At 47.4% G+C, this 18,863-nt stretch overlaps 1 protein-coding gene across 1 annotated transcript in view; it reads left to right on the top strand.

Moving 5' to 3' along the window:
• Positions 1-18,863, top strand: part of LOC139229062 (C-X-C chemokine receptor type 3-like) — a 78,151-nt gene that overhangs the window by 3,767 nt on the left and 55,521 nt on the right. The window contains exons 2-3 of the mRNA XM_070860720.1: positions 5,513-5,767; positions 18,082-18,160. Coding sequence (XP_070716821.1) covers positions 5,513-5,767; positions 18,082-18,160 — 334 coding nt within the window. The remainder of the gene's footprint in view (positions 1-5,512; positions 5,768-18,081; positions 18,161-18,863) is intronic.

Below are 18,863 nucleotides of genomic sequence, written 5' to 3'. Positions count from 1 at the left end.
TGTTCTATGCAGAAGGTCACAAGACTCAATCCCTGGTCTGGCTACTTGGGTTGAATGAGTTGGAAAAGCAACCTGCTTCTGTTGATCCATTGATCCCTGTTGGATACTCCTCTACTGGAGTAAATCAAATCTAAGTGATTACTGTACTCATGTAGTGGGCAATCAAATTTTCTTGTCCACAGCATTTGCACAATTAGATCAACAGAAGCAGGCTGTTTTTCCAACTCATTCAAACCAAGTAGCCAGACCAGGGATTGAGTCTTGTGACCTTCTGTATAGAACAGCTACAAGCGGGCCTTAGTAACTGAGCCATTGGGAAGCTAACTGGATGTTCTGTTCTACTGATGGTTACAGGACTGCTTTGAGTGTCACAAGTGTTCTGTGCCACTGTCGGCTTGTACTGGTATTAGCTTGGCTCATTTGCCTCTGACTCAGAAGGTTGTGGGTTGATAATCCACCCCAGGATTTGAGCGCATCATTTAGACTGATAGTCCAGTGCAGTACTGAGAGAGTGCTGCATTGTCAGAACTGCTGTACTGTGGATGAGACTTTAAACTGAGGCCTCCATCTGTTAGGTGGATGCCAAAGATCCCAGTCATCATTTGAAGAAACACAGATAATTCTCCTGGTGTCCTGATCAACATTCCTCCCTCGTCCAACCAATTACATTAACTGGCCATCCATTGCAATTTGTCGAATCTTGCTGCTGTGGACAATTGCATCACAAAATAATTGACTGTAAAGCGATTTGAAACATTTCTGAAAGATGTGATAAGATATTTTATTGGTACTTTGCAGGATTTTTCTGAGTATCCTGAGTGACTGTGGTTATTATATGTTTAAAGTTTGTTTAATGTAATCTCCATAAACAGCCATCAGTAGTTTTATTACTTCCTTCTCAGTTTCCTTGCATTATCTGTTCACAGTTGGCCTCCATGCAGCTTCCTTCCACAGAGAGCAGTCGACACTATCGAGAAATCCACAATCTCTGCGTATGCTGCTCCCTTATCACGGACACTCAGTCGCATTGAGGGATGTGGGGATCGGGCAGAAAAGTGGAATTGAGGTCAAAAATCCGTCACGATTTTATTGAATGGCGGAGCAGACTCGAAGGGCCGTATGGCCTACTCCTGCTCCTATTCCTTATGCTCATATGTTCAAGAGTGGAGGGAGTAAAGTTTAGGAGAAAAGAAAATGATTAAGGAGAAAAAGAAGCCAGAAGTGGTAACTTTCAAAGCACCAGGAAAAGACGAAACACCTGATAAATAAGAGGGAAGAATGGATAGAAAAATGGAAAATCCCAGCACACCTGGGAAAAATCCCACAGAACCTTCAATATCTCCAAGCCCGATCCTGCCCTCATCACATCCACTTTCCAGCAGGATTCATCGAGTGATCAGGTTCGAGAACTGTGGCGAAGTTTCACCTCTCTATCCCAGAAACACTGATGCCAATTGTATCACCCTTGTTACCCTTGCTGATTTGATAGTGGGTGTCACCGAACAGCAAACAACAACAACTTGCATTTACATAGCGCCTTTAACGTAGTAAATCGTCCCAAGGCGCTTCACAGGAGCGTTACCAAATAAAATTTGACACGGAGACACAGAAGGAGATATTAAGACAGATTGATCAGCAACAATCCCAAAATTTGAGAGGTTTCAATCCCATCATCAACCACAGATACAGAATGGAATGTTCAACTCCCTGAACATTGGGGTGTGCACACACACACATATATATATATATACAAATGTAACTTTTATTTATTATATAATAAACTACTCAGTTACATAAGAAGCATCAAGAACTAGAAAAAGCCTTTCATCCATCTGGTACCCTGTCTATCCCATTGAAGCTCAGCCCTCTTTTATTCTAATTCTCCCATCAAAGCTCATCCTTCCAGTAATCTAAGCTTGTATTCCTTGAGTATAGAAGATTAAGGGGGGGATGTAATTGAGGTGTTTAAGTTGATTAAAGGAGTTGATAGAATAGATAGAAAGAAACTTTTTCCTCTGGTGGGGGAGCCCTGAACAAGGAGGTGTAACCTTCAGGGAGCATTTCTCCACACAGGGTGGTGCAAATCTGGAACTCTCTCCTCCAAAACGCTGTTGAGGCTGGGGGTCAATTGAAAATGTCAAAACTGAGATTTACAGATTTTTTTTAGATAAAAGTATTGAGGGATATGGAACCAAGGCGGGTAAATGGAGTTGAGATACAGATCGGCCGTGATCAAATTGAATGGCGGAACAGGCTCGAGGGCCAGAATGATCTAAGCCTGTTCCTACGTAATTTAACTGTGCGAAGCCCATCTTTCTAGACTCCTAACTCTATCATCGAAGCTCACCCCTCTAGTATTTGAACTGCCTATCGAAGCTCTAGTATTCTTACTCTTCCAACCTAGCAATTACTTATAATTAAAAGCTCTGAAAAGTAGTTGTCGGATTAGAGAGTGAGTTATGATTGAAAAAATTCTTTTGAGGATTTCAAGCGAGTGTTTGGAGATCAGGAGATCAAGGGATGCGCCTGTTTGCAATTCTGGACTGCGTTGAATTATCGTTGAGATTCCCTCACTGTGGATGCTGCTTCTCTGCCTATGCGCAGTATTAAGTGCTGTGGTTATTGATGCTGAAGCCTGTCGCGGACAGTGCCCACCTGACCCGTCTCTTTCTGTGGGAGTGCGGACGTATCAGGCAGGCAGCCTGCAGTAACCATAATCCTTTCACCTGGTAACTTGATCAAACACGGACAGAAAAAAGGAATTCTGCTTCAGGCACTGGCTCTTCTTTGAGTTTTGGCCGTGGCTCAGTGGGTAGCACTCTCGCCTCGGAGTCAGAAGGTTGTGGGTTCAAGTGCCACTCCAGGGACTTTAGCACAAAATCTAGGCTGACACTCAGACGAAGTACTGAAATTTGTGGTTGGGGACACACTGTCCCACCAGCCCTGGTTTGCCCTGACCCCTTCCTGCTAAAGTTTCTGACTGTGGAGAGAATGTTCCTCCCGCCAGCCCCCCCCACCCCCCCAACCCCCCACCCTCACCCACCACCAGTGTACATCCCAGAGCCTGAGTGGTGACAGGTCAGTTGAGCACTTAGCCCGATACTATTCTCATCCCAATTCACACAGCTGCACTGTCCTACAGCAATTGTTGGATACTGGTCAATAACAACAACTTGTATTTATATAGCGTCTTTAATGTAGTAAAACATCCCAAGGCACTGCACAGGAGTGTTATAAGACAAAACAAATAAATTTGACACCGAGCCACATAAGAAGAAATTACATCAGATAACCAAAAGCTTGGCCAAAGAAGCCAAGGGAATGATTTCCACAGGTCTCAGCATCAGACAGAAATAGCAGGATGATGTTCTTTTGGCGATGCCCAGTGAAATTCTAAAAGCGTTCGAAAAGAAATAAAGCAACATCGGAAACCTTCCCACTTTATTTGCATTGTAGCTTCGATGCAGCAGCCACAGGAAAGTGCCCCTCCCACTGCAGGCACAGGAAGACTTGCTCACTATTTCCATCTTCAATCCAAATACAGCGTCACTGCACGAGCCAGCCATCAGATCTCAGACCTTTAGCAACAGCAAAACACTGCGGATGCTGGAAATCTGAAATAAAAACAGAAAATGCTGGATACACTCAGCAGGTCAGGCAGCATCTGTGGAGAGAGAAACAGAGTTAACATTTTAGGTCGATGACTTTTCGTCAGAACTGGAAGAAGTTTGGGATGTAACAGATTTTAAGCAAGTGCAGAGGCAGGGAAAGGGGGGAGGGGAGGAAAGAAAACAGGAAGGTCCGTGACATGGTGGAAGGCAGGAGAGATTAAGTGACAAAAGGGATGATGGTGCAAGGCAAAAGGATGTGTTAATGGGACAAGTTCCATCCGTTACATCTCTAGTTCTTCCAGTTCTGATGACCTGAAATGTGAACTCTGAGAGTAAGATGAAGCTATAAAAGGGCGCGTATGACAGATGTCAGGTTAAGAATACAAGTGCGAACGAGGCTGAATATAGAAAGTTCACCCTTGGGTAGTAAGAGGAGGGGTGGGGCCGATTAGGGGCCAAAAAGGAGACCTACGCATGGAGGCAGACGGCATGGCTGAGGTACAAAATGAGTACTTTGCATCTGTATTTACCAAGCAAGAAGATGCTGCCAAAGAAAGAGGAAGTAGTGGAGATACTGCATGGGATAAAAATTGATAAAGAGGAGGTATTAGAAAGGCAGGCTGTACTTAAAGTATATAAGTCACCAGGATACTGAGTGAAGTAAAGGTGGAAATTGCAGAGATACTGGCCATAATCTTACAATCCTCCTTAGATATGGGAGTGGTAACTGGAGAATTGCAAATGTTACACCCTTGTTCAAAATAGAAGTCTAAGGATAAACCCAGCATTTACAGGCCAGCCAGTTTAACCTCAGTAGTGGGGAAGCTTTTAGAAATGATACACAGGGACAAAATTAACAGTCACTTGGACAAGTGTGGATTAATTAATTGCTTGAAATTTTTGATGAGGTAACAGAGCGGGTTGATGAGGGCAATGTGGTTAATGTGATGGACATGGATGTCCAAAAGGCGTTTGATAAAGTGCCACATAATAGGCTTGCCAGCAAAGTTGAAACTCATGGAATAAAAGGGACAGTGGCAGCATAGATACAAAATTGGCTCAGTGACAGGAAACAGAGAGTAGTGGTGAACTGGATGAAGGTATACACTGGTGTTCCCCAGGGGTCGGTACTAGGACCACTGCTTTTCTTGATATATTAATGACTTAGACTTGGGTGTACAGAGCACAATTTCAAAATTTGCAGATGGCACAAAACTTGTAAGTATAGTGAACAGTGAGGAGGATAGTGCTAGACTTCAAGAGGACATAGACAGGCTGGTGGAATGGGCGGACACGTGGCGGGTGAAATTTAACGCGGAAAAGAGTGAAGTGATACATTTTAGTAGGAAGATCGAGGAGAGGCAATATAAACTAAAGGGTATAATTCCAAAGGGGGTGCAGGAACAGAAAGACCTCAGGGTGTATGTATACAAATCGTTGAAGGTGGCAGGGCAGGTTGAGAAAGCGATTAAAAAAACATACGGGATCCTGGGATTCATAAATAGAGGCATAGGGCCCAAATTTGGTGGACTCACCACCCACAGCACAGCCGCCCACTGCCGCCGACATTCCTCTTCGGGATACGCTCAGTGCCACTTTTGATCTGGTCTGGAGCAGGGGGAGGGGAGAACCGCTGGGAACTGCCCGCTGACGTCAGCAGACGGCCGAGTGGTGTAAGTGGACTCCCGTCCGCCGAGATGCCATATTCATGCGGGCGGGAGTCGGCGCCAGAACGGGGGTGGACTACTGCGAGGAGGCTGGTCTGTCCCGACGATAGGTCTGAAGAGCTGAAAAAAAAGGTGAGTAAACCTTTTTTAATTTTGTTCTTTACAGGGATTTACCTTTTTGGGGTCCCTTAAAGGTGTTTTAGATGTTTTTTTCTTAATGCTTTTTATTTGCAGATCTTCCACCCTCCGAGGGCCCGACTCCATCCTCAGCGGCACTCGGGCGGCAAGCACCTTCGCCGCCGAGAATGAGAACGCCCGAACTCCCGCGGCTGCTGCCCAGATTGGTGGTGTACCTCGCAGATTTGCCGCCCGCCGATCTTCAAGGGACCTGAGTGATGAAAACCCCGCCCAAAAAACCGTCAGGCACCTCGGCGGCCATCAGCGGTCCTTTAGGCAGGAGGGGGCCTTCATCAAATTTGGGCCCATAGAGTACAAAAACAAGGAAGTTATGATGAACCTTTATAAAACACTGATTTGGCCTCAACTGGAGTATTGCGTCCAATTCTGGGCACCACACTTTAGGAAGGGTGTGAAGGCCTTAGACCGAGTGCAGAAAAGATTTACGAGAATGATTGCAGAGCTAAGGTACGTCAGTTATGTGGATAGACTAAAGAAGCTGGGGTGGTTCTTCTTAGAGCAGGGAAGGTTGAGAGGAGATTTGATGGAGCTGTTCAAAATCATGAGGGGTCTAGACAGAGTAGATAGTGAGAAACTGCTCCCACTGGTGGAAGGGTTGAGAACCAGAGGACACAGATTTAAAGTGTTTGGCAGAAGAACCAAAGGTGACAGACATGAGGGAAAACTTTTTACACAGCGAGTAGTTAGGATCTGGAATGCACTGGAGATTCAATCGTGGCTTTCTAAAGGGAATTTGACAAGTATCTGAAGGGAAAATGTTTGCAGGGCTACGGAGAAAAGGCAGGTGGGGGGGAGGGTGGGGGAAGTGGGACTAGCTGAAGTGCTCTTGCAGAGAGTCGGCACAGGCTCGACGGATTGAATGACCTCCTGTGCTGTAACCATTCTATGTCCACAGATGCTGCCTAACCTGCTCAGTATTTCCAGCATTTTCTGTATCGATCTCAGACCTTCTTGGTCTGTATGACTCAGTACCACAGTGGGCAGTGAATTCACTCACTCTTTTTAATCTCAGTGCCACCCATCCAGCCCTCTTGAATCACATGCCAATATTTTCCAATGGGTCCTAAGTTTTCTTAATCAGAAGAACAGCTTCTATGTGATATCTGTGATCAGTTTACCCATTCCAGTGGAATCTCCCTGTTCAGTATTTTAACACAGACATAACATACTTGTCTTACACGGGTTAACACCTCCACAGGAATAATGGAGAGAAGAATTTCAGACAAGAATGTTAGCATTCGTCCTTTAGTATCCCACAGAGGAATATCAGGATTTAGAGAGAGAGAGAGCCTGACAGAAAGAGAGACAGAGACAGGGAAAGACAGAGCGAGAGAGCGAAAGAAAGAGAGACAGAGACAGAGACAATGGGGCCAAAATTGCCCCTCGCCCCGATTAGGGACATTAATCTTCCGGGACCAGGACTTTTATCGCCCGGCCTGGAAGACCTGCCCACAACGTGGAATTGGGCTGCACACCACTCAAAGGACACGGAGCGCTGTCTCCGGTGCTCCGCTTCCTCTGAGGGGTGCTCCCGGGATGGTATCGTGGTGCTGAGCCCAGCGCTACGCAGAGCAGGCCAGCCGCTGCATAATCTGCATTGACATTTGGTGGCCCCCATTGGGCCACCCGGGACGCCTAAGATCGGGCAAGCAGCCCGGCACCCAAGGCGGAGTCCGGTCCACGCGAGGGCCTCCATTGTCGGGCCGACCCAAGAGTCGGCTGACAAATAAAGATGGCGGCCCGCCCCAAATAATATTGATAGGGAGTGAAGGGAAGGGAAAGGAAGGAAGAGTGTCATAGTTGCATACCATGTTGTGGAACCAACCTACAACCCCAGCACTGGCTCCGAACCAGTGTTGGTTGAGGCCTATACGCTAGGCCACTGGGATTGCCAGCCCTGGGGTGATTCACATGAGGAATAAGGGACAGGGGACTAGGAAGAGGGATGCCAGGTAATCATCAGTATTAATTTCTCTGCTAAGAAACAGTTTGGGTTAGTGTGTGCTGGGTGTCTCATAGAGTGATTGAAAGCTGATTCTTAACAGTGGATTGCGGAGAGAGTTGAATCACATTCATTAAGCACAGGCCTTTAAGTAGGATCCTGTTCCCTTTAATTCTCTGCTATAAATATACTTCAGAGATTCTGTGCAACTTGCAATCCTCAACTGATCATATGGGCCAAGATGTCTTAAAATAAAATAAGAGGAGTCAAATTAAACAGGATTGGGAGCCAAGCCACAGATTACTAATGGGGAGGGAGCTGTCAGTGACTGGACAAATACACATCGGAACAAACTTCCAACCAGTACATGTGCCAGTAGTTATTTATTCCCTTTCATCCCCACAGTGTTTGCCCCTCCTCTCTTGAACTATGGTTGGGATTAATCTCCGTTTCTTCACCTAAGAGTCCACTCTCCATGTGTGAGTTGAGATTGTGAGAGCCGTCAATTTAATCAACTATGGTTGGGGGGCGGGGGAGTGGGGGGGGGAGTATCACAGTTGAGCCGATGCTGTGGTCACCTGACCACCACTATTCTGGATTTTCCAACAGGATCGGTTGGAGCAGGAACTCCAGCTGATATTTTCCTGCCCTAACACAGAAGCTCTGAGAACAAATGCAGCAGCCCAACTTCCACCCCTATGCCTGAGATCAGCACAGACAGATGCTCAAACTTTGGTACTTACTGGATCAATAAGTTGGAACTTCCAGGCTCTTTCTGATATATATTAATGACCTGGACTTGGGTGTAGTTTCAATGTTTGCAGATGAGACAAAACTCAGAAATGTAGTAAACAGCCAGGAGAATAGTAACAGACTTCAGGAGGACATCGACAGACTGGTGAAATGGGCAGACACGTGGAGAGACACATTTTGGTAGGAGGCATGAGGAGAGGCAATATAAACAAAATGGTGCAATTTTAAAGGGGGTGCAGGAACAGAGAGACCTGGTAGTGTATGTACGCAAATCTTTGAAGATGGCAGAACATGTTGAGAAGTAAATTAAAAAAAGTATACGGGATCCTTGGCTTTATTAATGAGGAATAGAGTACAACATCAAGGAAGTTATACTAGACCTTTATAAAAAACAAGTGCGGCCCAGCTGGAATATTGTGTTCAATTCTGGGCACCACACTTTTGGAAGGATGTTGGAGAGGGTGCAAACAGTAAACATGGTCTATTTGGAATAGTTTCCGCTGAGCCTTCAGGCAGCAAAGTGTTCACGGATCAGCTTTACCAAAGAGCCAGCACAGGCATGATGGGCTGTGCTTCTGTGCTCCATTTTATGATTCTACAAATACAAAGAAAATTAAACCTTCAGATCTAACCATACAGGTTTTCTACTTTAGTCGGGCTCAATCCACAGAATGCATTCAACAAATGGCCGTTGTGTGTTTAAATACATCAAAACCTTGCTCTCAAGTTTCCCCAGTTATCTGCGCCGTTGTTTTGGCGTGCGTTGCTTTTTTTGGTGTAAATTAAAATATTCAAGTTTCCCCAAAGTTTCTGCGCCAGCGAAATTCAGTCAGTTACGATTTTTTTCGGTTAGGATTTTTTTGCGTCATGGGAGCATAACCTGATGTCTGCGCCAGTTTTTCAGATTTAAGAAAGTTTGGCCAACTTACATTTTTCCTAGGATGGCGTATATGACCACTCCCAAAAAACCTTTGGGCACTTAAGAAAAAGCAGCGCATATTAAAAAATCGGTGCAGAAAGACACCATTGTTTTTATGCAAAGCTGTGGAGAGTCAAGAAGACAAAGAATATGCATTATGAAGCTTAATTTTTTCATACTCAAAATGGAGAAAATGGAAGACTAATGCAATTCTTTAATTTTGGATTTTTTTCTAAGTGCCATGCCACCACCGAACGTCTCCTCACCGGGCTCGAGGGATGGAGCGTCGGCCGGCAGAACTGCTCCCTCACCCGGACACAGGCACTCGGGGCTTGGCTTCAAAAGAAGCCCGGGAGGGGTGTGGGGGATGGGGTGGAAGCCAAACTGAAGTGATGAGAACCCTTACATTATACAACAGCTTCAATATGCAACACATATCTGCATTCGACAGGTAACTGCTGCACTATATGCCCAGTGGAATGACTACATAAAGTTCCGCATGACCGCCCAGGCAATGCATGACAGGGCTGTGGGCTTCTCCAGGATTGCTGGCTTCCCAGAGATACAGGGCTGCATTGATTGTACCCACATTGCCTTGCGATCACCTTTGGAGGATTCCAAGATGTACAGGAAAGGAAAAGGCTTCCACTCCGTGAATGTGCAGCTCATGAGTGACGACATGCATCGCATCATGTCAGTTGATGCGAGATACCCTGGGAGCACCCATGATGCGTTCATCCTATGCGAGAGCGTTATATCTGCCATGTTTCAGCAGCAGCATGAAGAGCAGAGCTGGCTACTCGGAGACGAAGGATATGACCTCGCCACCTGGCTCATGACGCCCCTACGCGTAACCCGGACGGAAGCTGACTGGGAATAGAACATGTCGCACATTGCAACGCGCAGCATCATAGAGAGGACCATTGGCATCTTGATGCCTGGACCATTCCGGAGGCTACTTGCAATACTCCCCTGAGATTGTCGGTGAGTTCACTGTTGTGTGCTGTATGCTGCATAACTTAGTCATGAGGCAGCTGCAGCTGGTAGTAGAAGACCCTGAGAGTGGCTGATGATGAGGAGGAAGATGCAGATGATGAGGAGGAGGAGGACGAGGAGGAAGATGAGGAAGCCATGCAACTACCTGAACCTGGAGTACGATGGCAGAGGAGGGCGGGCCATCATGCCCCTTTAACGATTGCTCGAGCCTTGCGCCAGCAGTTCATCCGACCACTTTGCTGCCTGAAGGCTCAGCGGCAACTATTCCAAATGGACCATGTTTACTGTTTGGACCTGTTCCGTAATGTTGTGTTGTGTTAATGGAACAAATAATGGAAATGATTCTTCTTTAGTTCAAAAAGTTATGTTAATAATGGAACAAAGAATGGAAATGATTCAGTTATAATTTAAAATATATTTTATTCAAAAGTTTAACACTTGTTTGTACTTACCTTTAATAAAAATATTCTTATATCTAACTTTAATGTTTTCAGTTAAGATCACTTACAAACTTTTAAACTTGTAAATTTACATAACTTACAAAAATCTTTTAATCTGAGAACAGTTACAACAGCAACAACAATAATAACAACAACAGCAGCAAAGAAAGGCTGCACCCATCTCACCTCCATCTTATTCTAAGACCGCCCGCTGTATTTGGTCTTGGTGACTCCACCCCTGCCCGCAGGCGGTGGCACAGCATTTCTCGGGTTGGTACCAAGCTTATTCTTTCGAGCATCTCGGGTAATGCGCACTTCTTGATGGGGGCGTGGGAAGGCGGTAATGTGGAAGGCCTGGCTTGGGCCTCTTCAGATGCTGGTCTGGGGATTGGAGTGGGAGTGGCAGTTGATTCTGTCAATGGCCATGGGGCCTGGGTGTGTTCCCTTACTGCAGCAGCTAACTCCGACATTCCCTCCCTCATGTGCCTTGACAGGGTTATCAGCTACCTGCGACATTCCCTCCCTCATGTTCACCGACAGTGTTCCCATTTCTCGTGAGAGTGTTGTTACTTCTCCTGACAGTCCCGATACCTCATCACCACCTCACTGATGGTATCCAGGAGTGAGCGTGTAAGGTCAATGCTCTCCGCACTCATTGCCATCATCTGAACCACATCTGTTGGATCCTGCACCTCAGGAGAGTGCTGTTGAGCTCTTCTTCCCCTCCACATCCTGGGTGTGCCTCGCTGCACCCCACTGGGACCCGCAGCCTCGGACGGTGGGGCTCTGGGAGTGCCTCGCTGCACCCCACTGGGACCCGCAGCCTCGGATGGTGGGGCCCTGGGAGTGCCTCGCTGCACCCCACTGGGACCCGCAGCCTCGGACGGTGGGGCCCTGAGTGTACCTCGCTGCATCCCACTGGGACCCACAGCCTCTGACTGTGAGAAACCAGGGAACGTCCCAACACTCGTACCACTCACAAAAGGGCCTGGCACCTCAATGGTCGGCACCTGCACCTCCTCCAGCATGATTATAACAGTGGGGGCTTCATTCATTCCCTCCCCCTCACCCCCATAATCTTGGTCTGGAAGGTGGGATTGGAAGATGTTCTCTTCAGGCTCTGAATCTTCTTCTGCATCGGCTTCAGCCTCGTTAGGGTTGGCCTCAAGTTCTGAAAAATAAAACAGAACAGACAAATGGTTAGCAGCAGAGGCGGGGGCAGGGTGGCATGAGTAGGCTCACACAGCGCAGGCAACAGGCTGATTTGAAGGACCACTATGAATGGTAGCACATTACATCAACCGAAGCGTAGCTGACAGAGACATCCCCATGAACCGAAGTGTGATGTATGAAATGATACAATCAACTCCGTACTGTGAGTCAGTGGCTAGGTGTAACCTGGTCAGTCTTTAATGGCTTCCAGAAGTGAAGATAAAAAGGTGAAGTTCAGGTTACATACCGGGTCCCTGGGCCCAGCACGAGATAACCTGTGACCCTAGGACCTCTGACGGTAGTGCCCCCTGGTGGTGGGCAGACATTATGTACATACATTACATCATTCCCCGCCCCCCCCTGCCAGTTCTTGGCACAAGTCCATATTACATGTTCAGACGATCCGGAGCCCTTCGCTCCCTGGTTGACCGTCTCAGTACAATCCCAATGCTTTCCGAGTCTCTCACGACTTGGCGCTGGGCGTTGACCACAGTGGGTTCTTCTGATGGCTGGACATGAGTTGGTTGGTCGTCTAAGCCGCAGTGTCTTCTTCCAACTGTTCCGGTTCGTCAGTGTGTCTTAGCTTGATTTGATCAATGTGTTTCCTGCACAACTGCCCATTCTTGAGCTTAACCATATATACCCGGTTACCCTCCTTACCAGTAACATTGCCCGGGAGCCACTTGGGCCCTTGACCATGGTTAACTACATACACTGAGTCATTTACAGATATGTTGCGTGACACTGCGGCGTGGTCGTGATACCACTGCTGGCGTTGACATCGAGTTTCAACATGATCGTTAAGGTCAGGATGGACTAGAGAGAGCCTGGTTTTGAGGCCTCGCTTCATCAATAGTTCCGCAGGCAGGACCTGGTGAGCGTGTATTGCTACAGTTGTACAGGGCCTTGGTGAGGCCACACCTGGAATATTGTGTACAGTTTTGGTCTCCTAACTTGAGGAAGGACATTCTTGCTATTGAGGGAGTGCAGCGAAGGTTCACCAGACTGATTCCCGGGATGGCGGGACTGACCTATCAAGAAAGACTGGATCAACTGGGCTTGTATTCACTGGAGTTCAGAAGAATGAGAAGGGACCTCATAGAAACGTTTAAAATTCTGACGGGTTTAGACAGGTTAGATGTAGGAATGTTGGGGAAGTCCAGAACCATGGGTCACAGTCTAAGGATAAGCGGGTAAGCCATTTAGGACTGAGATGACGAGAAACTTCTTCACCCAGAGAGTGGTGAACCTGTGGAATTCTCTACCACAGAAAGTTGTTGAGGCCAATTCACTAAATATATTCAAAAATAAGTTAGATATAGTCCTTACTACTTGGGGGATCAAGGGGTATGGCGAGAAAGCAGGAATGGGGTACTGAGGTTGCATGTTCAGCCATGAACTCATTGAATGGCGGTGCAGGCTCGAAGGGCCGAATGGCCTACTCCTGCACCTATTTTCTATGTTTCTATGTAACTGAACAGTATGCGTGACAGGCGTGTCTGCAAAGAACCGTGAGTTACGCGTTTCAGGCTCTGTTTGATGGTTTGAACTGCCCGCTGCGCTTGACTATAGGACGCGGGTTTGAACGTGGCTGACCTCACCTGTTTTATGCCGTTGCGTTTCATGAACTCTTGAAACTCCAGGCTCATGAAACATGGTCCATTGTCGCTGACAACGATGTCTGGCAGACCATGTGTGGCAACCATGGCTCTCAGGTTCTCAATGGTGGCAGTGGATGTGCTGGATGACATGATCATATATTCAATCCATTTGGAGTATGCATCCACCACCACAAAAAACATTTTACCAAGGAAGGGGCCCGCAAAGTCAATGTGGATTCTAAACCAAGGTTTGGATGGCCATGACCACAGATTGAGCGGAGCTTCCTTTGGGGCATAGCTTAACTGCATGCAAGTGCTGCACTGATGCACGCATGACTCTAAGTCCGAGTCAATGCCAGGCCACCAAACATGGGACCTGGCGATGGCCTTTATCATGACAATACCGGGATGCGTACTATGTAACTCCCGTACAAATCTCGCCCTGCCTTTCTTGGGCATTACAACACAATTACCCCACAGTAAACAGTCGGACTGGATGGAAAGCTCATCTTTGCAACGGCTGTACGGTTTGGTTTCATCATCCATTTCCTTGGGGATGGTCGACCAGTCCCTGTTTTGCAACCGATAGGGTCGGATCCTGGCTGGTTCAGGTCTTAACTTGTTGAGCAGTGACAGGCGACCCTTCATTCTCAACGGCATCCATGACCATGAGTAGCTCTGCGGGCATTGGCGTTTCCACCTCCGGTGTGGGCAACGGTAACCGGCTCAATGCAGTTGTCGATGCCTGGTTTATGGCAAATGACATAATCATAGGCAGATAATGTCAGTGCCCACCTCTGGATGCGGGACGACGCGTTGGTATTGATACCTTTATGTTCCGAGAATAATTATATAAGCGGCTTGTGATCGGTTTCCAGCTCGAAGCGAAGCCCAAACAGGTACTGGTGCATTTTTTTAATCCCATAAACACATGCTAAAGCCTCTAGTAGAGAATGTCGTAGACTCTTTCCACCTTGGACAGGCTTCAAAATGCGTATGCAACTGGTTGTAGTTTGCCTGACTCGTTGGCTTGCTGGAGTACGCAGCCGATCCCATAGGATGACCCATAGGGCAGGTCAAAACTAGACGCTAGCATGGGTCATACAGTACCAGTAGCTTGTGGGAACACAACAGATTTCTAGCCTTCTCAAAGGATGTGTCTTGAAGTTCACCTCACACTCAGTCATCTCCTTTCCTGAGCAGCTTGTGTAAAGGCTCTAATGCTGTGCTCAATTTGGGTAAGAAGTTACCGAAGTAGTTGAGAAGACCCAGGAACGAACGCAGCTCCGTCACATTCTGGGGCCTGGGTGCATTTTTGATGGCCTCTGTTTTCACATCTGTAGGCCTGATTCCATCTACAGCAATCTTTCATCCAAGGAATTCGACCTCTGGTGCCATGAAAACGCACTTTGAACGTTTCAGCCTGAGTCCCACTTTGTCCAGATGGCACAGAACCTCTTCCAGATTGTGCAGGTGCTCGGTGGTGTCATGACCTGTGACTAGAATGTTGTCTTGGAATACCACGGTCCTGGGGATGGATTTCAATAAGCTCTCCATGTTTCTCTGAAATATGGCTGCCGCCAAACGAATGCCAAAAGGCACCTGTTGTAAATAAACAGTCCTTTGTGCGTGTTGTTGCACGTAAGTTTCTTTGATGATTCAACCAGTTCCTGTGTCATGTAGGCCGACGTTAGATCCAATTTGGTGAACAATTTTCCCCCAGTTAGGGTTGCAAACAGGTCATCAGCTTTCAGTAGCAGGTACTGATATTGTTTCGAAACTCAGTTGATCCTGACCTTGTAGTCTCCACAAATCCTGACCGTGCCATCGCTGTTTAACACCGGAACAATGGGACTGGCCCATTCATTAAATTTGACCGGTGAGATGACCCCCTCGCTTTGTAGCCTGTCCAATTCGAGCTTGACCTTTTCTCTCATCATATGCGGGGCTGCCCTGGCTTTGTGATGGATGGGACTTGTATCTGGGCCGACGTGAATCTGCACCTTGGCTCCCTTGAAGCTGCCAATTCCCGGTTCAAACAGTGAGGGAAATTTGCTCAGCATTTGAGCACACAAATCATCATCCGCTGATGACAAAGCTTTGATATCGTACCATTTCCATTTTATTTTCTCGAGCCAACTCCTGCCAAATAACGATGGGCCGTTGCCTGGGATAATCCATAATGGTAGATCATGAACCGCTCCCTCGTACGACACTCTTACTGTTGCACTACTGACCACTGGTATGAGCTCTTTGGTGTAGGTACGCAACTTCGCATTTACCGGACGCAGCTTGGGTCTCTCTGCCTTGGTCTCCCACAGCTTTTCGAAAGTCCTCTGGTTCAGTATCCATGGATACTGGCACGCCATTTAATTTACCTCCATCATTATCGGTTGGCTCTTTGTTAGGAACGCACATACGCTATACACTTCCTCCTCGGAGCTCTCAAATGTCTTGGGCGCATCGCCAGATCCATGCTGAATTGATCATCATCCACGTGGTGTGTCGCAGCTCGCTTGCTCCGCTGCGGACATGTCCGCTGAAGATGCCCGTCTTTGCACACCCTCTGCATACAACTAGATACTGCCTGAAGCAGCACTGATGGGGTCGGTGATTGCCCCTGCAACGCCAACACGTTGAGCTCGGATTTGTGCCCGATGGCAGGCTTTGAGCGGCTCCTGTTCTCGCATACGCAGTCGAGTAGGCCCTCGATGGCGAACTTTGAGCGACTCCCGGTCTTGCAGACACAGTTGAGTAAGCCCTGCCATGTGCAGCTCTGCCAGCCGTCGATACAATTTTGTACACAGTACTTGCTGTGGAGTTCCTGTTTTGTCGCGATATCTGCTTCGTGCTTTTCTGCGTGGGGCGATGGTGATGACCTTGCTGAGGTCCGGCCTCTCCGCAGCCAGCAGCTTACTTAAGATCACCTCGTGGTTGACCCCGATCACAAAAAAGTCACGCAGCATGTCTTCCAATGCAGATCCAAGTTTGCAAGGCCCTGCAAGATGTCTCAGGTGAGCAACAAATGCTGCTACGTCCTGGCTTTCTGAACGAACGTGTGTATAGAAGCGATATCTGGATATGAGGATTCCTTCCATGGGTTTAAGGTGTTCCCGAACTAGAGCACACTGTTCTTTGTAATCCTTTTCTGTAGGAAGAGTGGGTGAGAGCAGATGAGTGCATAGATCGTGGGCCATAGACGGTGAGAAGAACTGCCCTGCGCTTCTCTGCATCCTCGTCTTTGTTTAGGTCGTTTGCCACGAAATACTGGTGATGACGATCCGTGAAATCTCCCTAATCCTCTCATTCACTGAATCTCTCGAGAATTCCAACAGTACTCGATTGTGCTATGCTCGCCATACTTTTGCGTGGGTTCATATTTGCCTCGTCGCCAGTTGTGGTGCATGAAATGATACAATTAACTCCATACTGTGAGCCAGTGACTAGGTGTAACCTGGTCAGTTTTTAATGTCTTCCAGAAGTGAAGATACAAAAATGAAGTTCAGGTTATATACCAGGCCCGGCACGAGTTTTACCTGTGACCCTAGGACCTCTGACAGTAGTGCATACATTACATGAAGCATGGCTAGCCCGTGCAGTACTTAACATTTAGCAAAGCCAGACAGTGGAATTTGCAGAACTTACCTCTCCCTCGAGTGTGGGCCCAGCTTGTGCAGTGGTGGATGCTTTTCTCCAGGCAGGACCCATCAAAGCAGCGACCCTCTCTTCCTAGTGTGTCAGTGGGTGCAGATTTGCCGGACCTCCTCCTGTTCGAGTTCATTCCCTTTTGTTGTGTGCCACCTTCCTCTGCAAAGATGAAAATATAACTTTTTAGAGAGGGTGTCTTTCTGCTGAGTTGGTCATACAGCTGGTCACATTTACAATTGCAATTCCAGTGAATGAATGAAAATATTACTTACACTAACTACTTGACCAAGGTCCTGCCACTTCTTTTTTGCACTGGCCTCTAGACATCGGGGTGGTCACGATTGCGCAGTAATCTTCTGCAAGTTGGTTCCAGTGTTTTTTCATTTCTTTTGGTGGAACTTTTATGTGACCTCTGCTGGTGTCCAGCTCGTGCCATCTGGCCTCAGGCCTGAGAAATTCTTGGTCCTTGAACCGCGTTGCGTATTGTATTGCAGCTCTGATTTTTCCACTGAGAATTAAAGTTCTCACACACAACTGGCTTTTTAAAAATGGCCAAATGCAGACCAGGAGCTGTACTGGGCATACGCGCCCATAACAGTCACGTCAAAAAAGTTTTTTTGGCGCATGCACAGAAGTGGGGGGGCTTCATTTTTTTGGCGCAGGCATTAGGCTCCACCCCCCGAAACTAAAGGACAGGTGCGCGGCGTCAATTTCAAAAATTAGAATGGGGAAACTTGCTACTTATCTTTTTGGAGTAGTCGGGGCCAAAAAAACAGGTGTAACTCCTGCAATAGGCAAAAAATGGCATTGGAGAAAACTGAGCCCACGGCGTGTTTCTAAATCTGTGAGCTAGGTCAGTATGCAGCTAGTTTCTACATATATATACTCCACCTAGTCAGACCACAGCTATTCTGTTGGACAAAAGGTTCTATTTCCTGGGGCCCTGGGGACTGGTGGTGTAACGTTCATTTCCGTTAATAGCACAATACTTGTGTTCCGCATGAAAACCCAGCCACTTTTTTCCCAGCCATTGAGCTGGTCGACCCTCCATAAACATGCTGTAGGGTGCCTCAAAATGTGTTTTATTAAAACAGTAACGACCAGCAAATGAACAGTATCGACAGCAATACAGAGTTTCAGCTCAGCCAGTCGCTGTCAGTGGCCGCTGGAATGGTAGGGTGGGGGGTGGGGCAGGGTGGGGGGTGGGAGAGGGGTGGTGAGGAAATATCTGCTGCCCGCCGATAGAAACTGTAACCGGGACTTGCCTTGGAGCTGTTCCTCTTCCGTCGCTGTAATTTAGCCGGATGTGCAAGGCACGGATTGTAGGTGTAGTCAGCATCAGGCTCAGCAGCAAGGTCCGCCCACCAATATGCCCCTAATATTGACCCTCTAGACCCATACTGAGGCTGCTGGTCCGGGGACCTACACCCCCGGCGAGAGCCAACACTTCCTGAAGCGGGCAGAAAACTAGGTTGAAATGAAAATAAGTTGCACAAGAAGAAAAGACAGTTTAGCTTATCTGACTGCCAGTGATTGAGGCCGAGCTCAGACTGGTCTAATGGCTCTCCTGACCCATCATCAGGTCCATGTCCCTCTACAAGCTCACATCAGTGATCTATAAGATCCAATAGGACAGTAGATTACTTTAGCAACATTTGCCCACTTCAAACTATGCCAACTATGAAACGTAGAATTACATAGAATTTACATAGGAACAGGAGCAGGCCATTCAGCTCCTCAATTTCCCCGGCTGATCTGCATCTTAACGCCATCTACCCGCCTTGGATCTGTAACCCTTAATAACCTTGCCGAACAAAAATCTGCAGCTCAGAAACAGAACATTCCACCCAACTCGTTTATGATCCACAGGAGCTTC

Source organism: Pristiophorus japonicus, chromosome 18 (genome assembly GCF_044704955.1).
Source record: "Pristiophorus japonicus isolate sPriJap1 chromosome 18, sPriJap1.hap1, whole genome shotgun sequence".
Taxonomy (NCBI): domain Eukaryota; kingdom Metazoa; phylum Chordata; class Chondrichthyes; family Pristiophoridae; genus Pristiophorus; species Pristiophorus japonicus.
Note: the sequence above shows the minus strand (reverse complement) of the source record. Positions and strands in the feature narration are given on the sequence as shown.